Source organism: Mustela nigripes, chromosome 6 (assembly GCF_022355385.1).
Source record: "Mustela nigripes isolate SB6536 chromosome 6, MUSNIG.SB6536, whole genome shotgun sequence".
NCBI classification, from domain to species: Eukaryota; Metazoa; Chordata; class Mammalia; order Carnivora; family Mustelidae; genus Mustela; species Mustela nigripes.
The window spans coordinates 90,554,724-90,565,905 of NC_081562.1; the positions used below are offsets into that span (position 1 = coordinate 90,554,724).

The 11,182-nt window shown below is 35.8% G+C and overlaps 1 protein-coding gene across 1 annotated transcript; it reads left to right on the forward strand.

The window, feature by feature from the left end:
- The first annotated feature begins 499 nt into the window (after positions 1-499).
- Positions 500-1,435, forward strand: LOC132020765 (olfactory receptor 6C3). The gene has a single exon (XM_059404911.1). It carries the CDS (start codon positions 500-502, stop codon positions 1,433-1,435), a length of 936 nt encoding a protein of 311 aa, XP_059260894.1.
- The last annotated feature ends 9,747 nt before the right edge of the window (positions 1,436-11,182 follow it).

The window sequence follows — 11,182 nt, forward strand, 5'->3', positions numbered from 1 at the left end:
GTAAATTTAGTCTTCTAAATTTCACTTTAACCTTGTGATGGAATTAAGATCATCCATTTCTATTTTTTTTAGGTGGGAGTATCCATTAACAAATATGTGACAGAAAAGAAAGAAAAATGCCTATTTCTCTTAATTTGTCAACAAAAATCAATAATATACATAAATTGGACAAAGGAAGAAGTACTGATTTTATTTACCATCTTTCAATGATGTGAGTTATTGTATAAAGGTTTCCAATTTTCTCCTGCTACATTTCTTTTTTTTTTTTTTGACTCTTACTACATTTCAAATCATGTAAGAAAACTAAAAAAGCAAAACTCACAGCCAAATGCAAACAAGACGATCAAAAGAAAATAAGATCATCAAGGACTATAGAATGTATTTTACAATGGTATCAATGATGGTGATATTGATCATCATGAGTTATAACTTGCATCTCCTCCCTTTAATTCTCTTGCCATATAAATACCTTTAAAAGAAGAAAAGGAGAGAGAGAGGAATGAACCACACAGTGATCACAGAGTTTGTCCTGCTAGGCCTTTCTGATGATCCTGACCTTCAGATTGTGATTTTTCTCTTCTTATTTATCACATACTTATTAAGCGTCACTGGAAACCTGACTATCATCACCCTAACCTTGGTGGACCCTCATCTGCAGACACCAATGTATTTCTTCCTCCGAAACTTCTCTTTCTTAGAAATCTTATTTACAACTGTGTGTATTCCTAGATTCCTGGGAGCAATTATCACCAGGGATAAGACTATTTCCTATAACAACTGTGCAGCCCAACTCTTTTTCTTTATTTTCATGGGGGTGACAGAATTTTACATTCTGACTGCCATGTCTTATGACCGCTATGTTGCCATCTGCAAGCCCCTTCATTACACCACCATCATGAGCAGGAAAGTCTGCACAGTGCTTGTGCTCTGTGCGTGGCTGGGCGGGTTCCTGACCATTTTCCCACCCCTCATGCTTCTGCTCCAGCTGGATTACTGCGCTTCCAATGTCATCGATCACTTTGCCTGTGACTATTTTCCCCTTCTACAACTATCCTGTTCAGATACGTGGCTCCTAGAAGTGATTGGTTTTTACTTTGCTTTGGTTGCTCTGCTATTCACATTGGCACTGGTGATTTTATCTTATATGTATATTATCAGAACGATTTTGAGAATCCCATCTGCCAGTCAGAGAAAAAAGGCTTTCTCCACATGTTCCTCTCATATGATTGTCATTTCCATTTCTTATGGAAGCTGTATATTTATGTATGCTAATCCCTCTGCAAAAGAAAAGGCATCATTGACAAAAGGAGTAGCTATTCTCAATACCTCTGTTGCCCCTATGCTAAACCCCTTCATTTACACTCTGAGAAACCAGCAAGTAAAACAAGCCTTCAGAGATGTGGTCCATAAAGTAGTATTTTCTTCAAGTAAATGAAATATTTCTCCTGGGGCGGGGGGGAGGGGGAGGAGAGTCTAAAGAGTAACTAGGTAAAATCCTGAAATTCCTAAATATCTCTATCAGTATGCTTCTTCTTGTAGTCTCTTATTTGCCCCATTATAGTTAAATATTTTCCCGCCTCATTTCTTCCACTTCCATACCAAAGTGTCTTCATGCATTGTTTATTGACTTATTTTAAAATATGGTAGACTTTATTTCTCCTACAAAACTTTGCCGAAATGAAGTGCATTTCTTTTTTGTTTTAAGATTTTATTTATTTATTTATTTGTCAGAGAGAGAGAGAGAGTGAGAGCACGCACAAGCAGGCAGAGTGGCAGGCAGAGGCTGAGAGAGAAGCAGGCTCCCTGACGAGCAAGGAGCCCCATGCGGGACTCGATCCCAGTGCCCTGTGATCATGACCTGAGCCAAAAGCAGCGGCTTAACCAACTGAGCCTCCCAGGCATCCCATGAAGTACATTTCTGTAAGACATACTTTATACACGATATAGAAAATAGTATTAATTCTTTAATAAATTCCCCAAGTGGCACATATAGTTTCAAAATTAGTGTGTGATCTCTTTTGTGTTTTCAAGTAGTTCATTGATGATCTCTTAACATTAAAAAAAAAAGACACTTAATCTTACAAAACAAACTGAGGGTTGCTGGGGGTGAGGTGGTAGGGTGGGGTAGTTGGGTTATGGACATTGGGAGGGTATGCTCTATGGTGCATGCTATGAAATGTGTAAGCCTGATGATTCACAGACCAGTACACCTGGATCAGATAATACATTATATGTTAATTTTAAAAAGCTACACTCCCAAACTATTGTATATTAAATTCCATTCTTAGAAGTAATAAGAAGCTGTGATTTGCACTTTAAATGTAGAGCTTTTATTTTGTGAAATTTAGTGCATATCACAAGGTAAATATTGATCATGATTTGAGGACTATTTATAGAATTTCCATGTTCTCTAACATTTTTTTTAAGTATTTATACTTGGGGCTTCTGAGTGGCTCAGTCAGTTAAGCATCTGCCTTCCATTCAGGTCATGATCCCAGGTCCTGAGATCAAATCCTGCATCAGGCGCCCTGCTCAATGGAGAGCCTACTTCTCCCTCTCCCTCTGACTCCCGCTCTCCCTATTTGGGCCATCTCTCATTCTCATTCGTTCTGTCAAATAAATAAATAAAATCTTTTAAAAACTATTTATACCTGTTAAAGATTTGAAGCAAATGCAATAAAACTAAAACACATGCCACTTTCCTAATTCATTGAGCATCTTATGACAGTTATTTTGAATAATTTGTCAGATGTGTCTATATTTCTCTAGACTCTGCTAATGAAGATTTTGTTATTTGATTGGAGAATTTTCTCTGTTTCTTCATGCTTCTTGCACCTTTGGGTTGATACTTACACATCTGAAAAAACAATGGCTTCTCATAGTCTCATAAATCTGGATTTGTACAGAGGAAGACCATCACCCTTCAGTCCAGCTTCAGTCCACAAAATTCTGGGGGCCTCTCAAAACTTTTCCAAGGATGTGTCTTCTCACACTTCCACGGGGATCTTCCCAATTCAAAGACTTTACCCATTTCCTTATTTTCTTATTTTATGGAGTTTGTAATCTCTTGCTCACTCTGTTTCTGTGTTACCTCAAGTCCTTGAAGCAACATCTTGCCATCCAGATCCTTCTTGTTCTCAGCAGCCTACAGTCACCTAGGGTATGTCAAGTGCCCTAAGTTAACAAACTAATGCTTTTTTTGTGTGTGTGTGGTTTTTTTTTTTTTAAAGAATTTATTTATTTATTTATTTGACAGATAGAGATTGCAAGTAGGCAGAGAGGCAGGCAGAGAGAGAGGAGGAAGCAGGCTGGCTCACTGCTGAGCAGAGAGCCCAATGAGGGACTTGATCCCAGAACCCTGGGATCATGACCTGAGCTAAAGGCAGAGGCTTTTTAACCCACTGAGCCACCCAGGCACCCAACAAACTAATGTTTTTTGTTGTTGTTTTTTTACCTTCGACTCTTCTTTCTGCAGTATTCTTCCTTACTTTATGTAAATCTCTGACGCAGTGAACTATATTATTTTCCTTCTTTTTAAAGCATTTCTCTTAACAATTCTGTCCAGTCTGGATATCGACTTCACATACATTTAATTTCTGTTTGTCTAAGAATTCTGTATTTCTTCAGGAATTGTTTTCGTTGTTGGTGATGGTGGTTTTTTTTGTTTGTTTGTTTGTATGGGGTTTTTGGATTGTAACTCTGTGCATGTCTTTTCATTCTGTTCTTGCCTTCCATCTACTTTACCCCCTAGATCCCTTGTGATATTAATCATATTTATTTCAAATTTCCAGCCTTAATATTCTAATACCTCTGCCATATCTGGTTCTGAATCATGCTCTGACTCTTCAATATTTTTTTTTTCGCCTTTGTTATGCTTGTACTCTTTTCTTGACACCTAGACATGATGCACTGGGTAAAAGGAACAGAGCAAGCAGACTTTTAGAAATGTGATGGTCAGGCATGGGAGGAGGGGAAGGATTCTATAGTCCTACGGTTAGGGCTCAGTGTCTTAGTGAGCCTTGGCCTCTGGGCTGTAAATTTTGTAAGTGTTTCTCAGTTTTTTTCCTCCACTTTAGTATAACAGGAAGGTTAGAGTGGGCTGGAGTTGGGTGTTTCCTTTTTCCCACATGGAAGTCTAGAGGATACTGGAGTTTGGTATTTCCATGTCTGGGGTTAGTTAAGCTCTATAGTGTCCCAGCAGGTTAGGCTCTGGTTAGCTAGATTTCTGTGAGGGCTGGCTCTCTTAAGAGCACAGCACTCTCATGTATTTCAAAACAGTCCCTTTTCCTCTTCCCATGAAGAAGCATGAGGTGATTTTTCTGACATTATACTTGAGGTTTTCCTACTCTAGCACTGGACCTTATGGCAGTTCCTGCTCATGAGCTTCTACTCCCTTAAACCTTCACTTCTTATATTTATCTGTCTGATTTTCAATCTTGAGAGCAGTGATTTGCCTGCTCTAAGGATCCAAAAGGAGTTGATTTTTCAGGCTGTTCATCTTCTTTCTTTCATTAGACCCAGGTGGTGATTTGTGACTTCTTACATGCAGAACTGGAAACTGAAGGTGTCATATGTCTTAGAGCACATTATTTTTTGTTTAATCTCACATTTCCATATGCTCTTTGCATGACTATTGATCTGTCTCAAGCTACTCCTTCTTTTGAAACAGAAAGCTCCACATATTATGTTTTACTTAATTTGTTAAAAATTTGCATTGGGGGCGCCTGGGTGGCTCAGTGGGTTAAAGCCTCTGCCTTCGGCTCAGGTCATGATCTCAGGGTCTTGGGATAGAGTCCCGCATCGGGACCTCTGCTCAGCAGGGAGCCTGCTTCCTCCCACTCTCTCTGCCTACCTCTCTGCCTGCTTATGATCTCTCTCTCTCTCTCTGTCAAATAAATAAATAAAATATTTTTTAAAAACTTGCATTGTTAAACCAGTTTTAGAAATGAAGAAAGAAAGGCCTTTAACAATTTTCCAGTCTTATAATGTGAGTAAATAGCAAAGCTTGAATTTGAACCTATCTCTCTTGGATCTAAAATTCCATTAAGAAAAAAGATCTTTGGGCACCTGGGTGGCTCAGTTGGTTAAGTGACTGCCTTCGGCTCAAGTCATCATCCCAGAGTCCCAGGATCGAGTCCTGCATCAGGTTCCCAGCTCCATGGGGAGTCTGCTTCTCCCTCTGACCTTCTCCCTCTCATGCTCTCTCTTACTCTCTCTCACTCAAATAAAGAAAATCTTCAAAAAAAAAAAATCCTTGTGATATACTGTCTTCCATTGATATTCTTGTATACCATAGGCACTTATATATCGAACTAAAAATATTTTTGATCCCTAAAGTAACAAAATTTTGTATCTATGAAACTTTTAATAGAAATTAAAGATACCTGTTTAAATAGCTTTTTTCACAGATAGGCAGGTTATACTGATTAACTGTGATATAAACAATTAGGTCATCCTCAAACATAATTTTATTAAATACTATGGTTGAATAAGAATAATTTAGAGTATTTAGCTAAGTCACTGGTTTTGGACTTTTGGTAAATTTCAATCAACATAAAAACTATAAAATATTAAAAGTAAATTTTGGTATACATTCATATTCAAAAAATTACTAAATATAATGAAATATATATATATATATATATATATATATATATATTACTTAGTATAACAGAGAAAGCTTCCTCATTAAAAATACCTTGGCATAATACGTTCAAACATAGTGATCCAAAGGGGCACGTGTACTCGAATGTTTATAGCAGCAATGTCCACAATAGCCAAACTATGGAAAGGACCTAGATGTCCATCAACAGATGAATGGATCAGGAAGATGTGGTATATATACACAATGGAATACTATGCAGCCATCAAAAGAAATGAAATCTTGCCATTTGCGACAACATGGATGGAACTAGAGCGTATCATGCTTAGCGAAATAAGTCAAGCGGAGAAAGACAACTATCATATGATCTCCCTGATATGAGGAAGTGGTGATGCAACATGGGGGCTTAAGTGGGTACGAGAAGAATAAATGAAAGAAGATGGGATTGGGAGGGAGACAAACCATAAGTGACTCTTAATCTCACAAAACAAACTGAGGGTTGCTGGGGGGAGGGGGTTTGGGAGAAGGGGGTGGTATTATGGACATTGGGGAGGGTATGTGTTTTGGTGAGTGCTGTGAAGTGTGTAAACCTGGTGATTCACAGACCTGTACCCCTGGGGATAAAAATATATGTTTATAAAAAATAAAAAATTATATTAAAAATGAAAAAAAATACCTTGGCATAGTATCAAAGTTCTGAAATGAGAGGTTACCTTACATATTTTGGGACACTGTTATTTATTTTTAAAGATCGTATTGATTTATTTAGAGAGGGCAAGAAAGAAAGCATGAGCAGGGGGAGGGGCAGAGAAGGGAGAAAGAATCCCAAACAGACTCTGCTCTGAGCTCAGACCCTGAGGTAAGAATCAATCCTAAGACTCTGAGATCATGACCTGAGCTGAAGTTGAGTCAGACGCTAATCAAATGAGCCACCCAGGTGCTTCATAACTTTGGCTATTATTATGTGACATTATTTGGGTCTTTTTCTCTCACTGGCTTGCCCTTAATCTTCAGTAATTGCATGTCAGTGGGAATTATATCTATTTTGATTCCATTTTATCCCCAGTGTTTTGTGTACTATTTAAAAATAGCAGATCCTCAAAAGATATTTGTTGAAAGATATTTTGTCATTTCTAAAATGAAACAGAGAGAAATCAGAGTTGTAAAATCCTACCAAGTTCCTAGATTTTATGCTTGCATTAATTACAGGGTTAAACCCAACACAACTTTCAAATAGAAAGGGACCTTCTCGGTAGTAGATACTTCTCCATAAATAGCACCATAACTATGATGGGAGAATAATTTCAAGTGATTCTTGGAAAAGATTGAAGAGTTCAATGAGTATTTAATCCATAGTTTTTAATGTCTTTCAATGGGAAATCACTGAGCATTGAACTCTATCCCATTCTTTTTATTGTTCTATATTCAGTGTTTTTGTATAATTTATTTGATACCTACTAGCTTGGAGAGCCACTTTTATGGAGACATTTCAGTATATGATAAAAATGTAATGTTTTCATATAAGATTAAGTTGTCCCAGTATTTTACTCAGCAAAAGAAATTGGAGCATCTAATCTTAAGAGAAATCCTGATTTAGAAAATTCAGGAAATCTCTCCCAAAAACCTTGCACTTTAGTTGTTTTTTCATTTAGATCAATGCAAAATATTCCATTTGCTTTTGGCTGACTTCTTATGCCCTTTCTATCTCTTTGGGCCTTATCCCAAAAAGTTTCCTGTTCCAATATTGGTGCAACTGTTGATAACATTTGTACAATCCTTAGTGTATTTTCCTCTAAGCCCTTGTTGGCATATTTGATTCATTGGAGTATTTGCTGTGAGACATAGGCATATACAGTAAATAAAACATGTGCCTCATGCAGGGGAAAATCCATATAGAACCTTCATCCAGAAAAGAATAAATGAGGTTAAAAGCATACAGCATTAGCACTGTCTCTCAATGAGTGAGAACAAAAATGGTTTTGTGATTTTGTAATGGAGCTGTATTCCTCAAATGTGATAACTGATTTTATTTGCTAATAAGATATTAGTAACTACTGTCTAGGAATACATGCTATAATATTTTGGTACAATTTAATTGTGCTTGTAATTAAATTAGTCCTAACTAATTCCATGATGATATTCTCATTTCAAAATTTAAAAAAAAGAACTAAAATAGAGATTAAAAACCTGTCCAAACTCACAATACTATAATGTAGCTAAATTACAGTTTAAAATTAAAAAAAATATTTATTTATATATTTAGAGGGAGAGAGGGAGAACCCAATGGGGAGAAGAAGAGGGAATAGAAAATTTCAGACTCCACGCAGAGTGCAGACTCCAAAGCAGGGCTCAATCTCATGTCCCTGAGATCATGACCTGAGTCAAAACCAAAGGCAGATTCTTAACCAACTGTGCCATCCAGGCACCCCTAAATTGCATTTTTAATCTATTTTGCTTTGAATGCAAAGCCCACGAGTTGCCCTCAAAATACCACACATTATACATTAAGTTCTGATGCCATACATTTTATAAGAATTCTTTTCCTTTTTTTTGAGTTGAAAATCATCTGCAAATGTAGATACTTAGTTAATAAACTGAGATAATCAGGATATAAGTAGAACATCTCTATGACAATCTACAGATTGTGAAGATTTAAGTGATTACTGTTTCTCCTTTATTATTCCTATTCATACTGGTCGATCTGACTTGGGATTCAAACTTCCCCTTTCCATTAGGAAAAAAAAAACAAGGTCATTTATTTTTTTCAGAGGATTCAGGTAAAGTGCATTCCAAACTAATTTTGGTACTACTCTAAGGCATTGCTAAAGTAATAGTCTGGAAAAAAAAAAAAAAAAAAAACTACATTGTTTCTTGGGAGATTTTTTGCATTCAGTCACCATGAAGTTCTTACATGAGATTAACTGTCACTAAATATTTTTTTCATCAAAAATGGAATGAATCATTGCAGGAAAAAAAAAATGGTACTTGGTATAAACCAAGAAATTAATCAAGATATCAAATTAAACCAAAATTTTGCACTCTTCTCTGACAAATTAGCCTAGCATATAGACCTAACACCAAGAAAAAGAATGTCAATGAGAGAGAAAGAGAATTGGAAAACTGTGTATTCATGTTATGGGTGCAAATTGCCTTGAAGATATATATATTCACAACTTTTTTAGGACTTCTAATTTAAGAAGAGAGATTTCAGCACATATAGAGAATGAAGAATGGTAAAGTTAATGTCCAGTTGTGGAATGTAGGGAGCTTTTACCACTACTCTAATTATTAAAAAATAAATAAATAAATAAGCGCTTTCTCAATCCTTAATAGGTCTTTTTAAATAGTTGTATTTTTAAATTGGACAATTTAGGAGATGATACCATTCTTTTCTCAAGAAGGCCGTCCTTAAAATTCATATGAAACAACAGAAGAGTCCTAAAAGTCACTTACTTAAATAAATAAAATAACTGGTTTGTGCTTATTATTTCATTCACATATCTGTTATTTCATTTAACATGATAGCAAGTATTTGTTCATTAAATTGATTAAATTTCACTTTCAATGGGCTACACAGGTAATTCAACAGTAAGATATCAGGACAGGTTAGAACTCATTGAAACAAAAAGAACTAAAGGACACACTAAACTTGTGACCATAACTTATACGTGACTGGGAAAAAGAAACATGAATGAGTAGTTAGGAAGGAAAGCCTAAAATTATATATCTTCAAGTCTCAGGTATATGTTTCATTTCTCTACCAAAAACATCACAGAAATGGTTGAGAGATCAGAGTCTATACACAGCTGTTAATTATAGAGAATTGTTCTTTGAGAACAATGACTTTTATGATTGAAATATCCATCATACACTTGAATTGCCATAAGTTTGTTTGCAAAATGTCATTGTGATGCCTGTTTCTCTTGTAAGTGCTCTTTAGCCTGTTTTCTCCAGTCCTGAGAAATAATAAAAGAAATATTCATTTCTTATGAATCTCACATGCTTTCCCAGTAGCTTTGGCAGCATCCATCTCAGTTGGAATTTGCCTCAAATAATCAACAGCAATATTTTTTGCAAAACAGTGAAGTGAGTGAAAAGAGAACTCGGGCATGTAAGGGGAAAAAAGAGCAAGAAATTTCATAGTATTATGAGGCATTATATACCAATAATCAACAATTCTATATCTTGAAACTAAATATCTTATTGCAAGATTTCTCTCATGACTCTGAATTGAAAATTTTACTATTTAATGAGAATGCACAGAATAAGGGATTAGAAAATGGATTGGTTCAATTTATTGAGGAGAATTTAAACTTCACACTAAAATGCATTGTTGTTGTTGTTGTTATTCAGGAAGAGAAGATAAAGGGATTTCATGTATGATTCATTGATTACTCCAGGGTTGATAAAACAAAGCTTCTATAAATGAATACTGATGTAAATAAAAGGAAAAATATAAAAATATAATATGGGATGGAAAGTAGAATACATACATAGGGAGAATACACTAACAACATTTAGATGGAAAAAACTTTGAAAGAAAAACTATTCTGGAGAAGACAGAGTTTATTTTAAATGCTCATCCAATTTTGCTTCTTTAGCCAATGAAATATGTAGATCCAATCTACTAAATTTCTCTGTCTTTTCATATTCTGTACTCTATAATATCTGAGGACAGTATGTCAATGAATTCATTGCCTACAGCTTAAGATCAGGAGTAAGCAGTTGAAAGGAGAATGTGAGTCAGAGTGAAAACACAGAAATCTGTTACATTGTTAAAGATTTAACTTCAATGAATTTCAAATTTAGAGATACCTCCATTTTAGTGACTTTTTTCCTGACATGTCATCTTTTCTATGTTACACTAGTACAGTAAGTAATAGTACAGGAAACTAAGGGACAGAAATGAGGAAAGGAGACACTTTTATTGTTTTTGGAAAAAAGACAAGTAGTTTCCCATTAAGAAGGGGACCCATGAAAGAAGTACATTTATATCAACAGGCAGCATTTCTATTCCAGTTATCAAACATGCAAAAAAAAGGAAAAAAAAAAACTAACTAAACCCCCTGTTCTTCTCATTTGGAATACATGGTTTGGATAAGACTTTTTTTTTTAAGATTTTATTTATTTGACAGACAGAGATCACAAGCAGGCAGAGAGGCAGCAGAGAGAGAGATGGGGAAGCTGGCTCCCTGCAGAGCAGAGAGCCCGATGCGGGGCTCCATCCCAGGGCCCTGGGATCATGACCTGAGCGGAAGGCAGAGCCTTTAACTCACTGAGCCACCCAGGCGCCCCTGGATAAGATTTTTAAAAATCTTTTTAGATTCAGTTTCCAATCTGTGAAATAAGGATTTTATGGAGAAACATTCTATGTAAAACATAGAGAGCAACATATGATCAAAACTTACTTATACATGTCACCAATTTATTAAGATGTCTTAAAGATCTACTACATCAAATTGGTATGGCATAATATATTTATTTCCAGAGATAAACTCCTGAACTATCCGTGGATAATCCTCTTTTCTACAATCTGCTTGGTTTTATTTTTCCCTCTAGATTATACAAGAGAGGAAATAA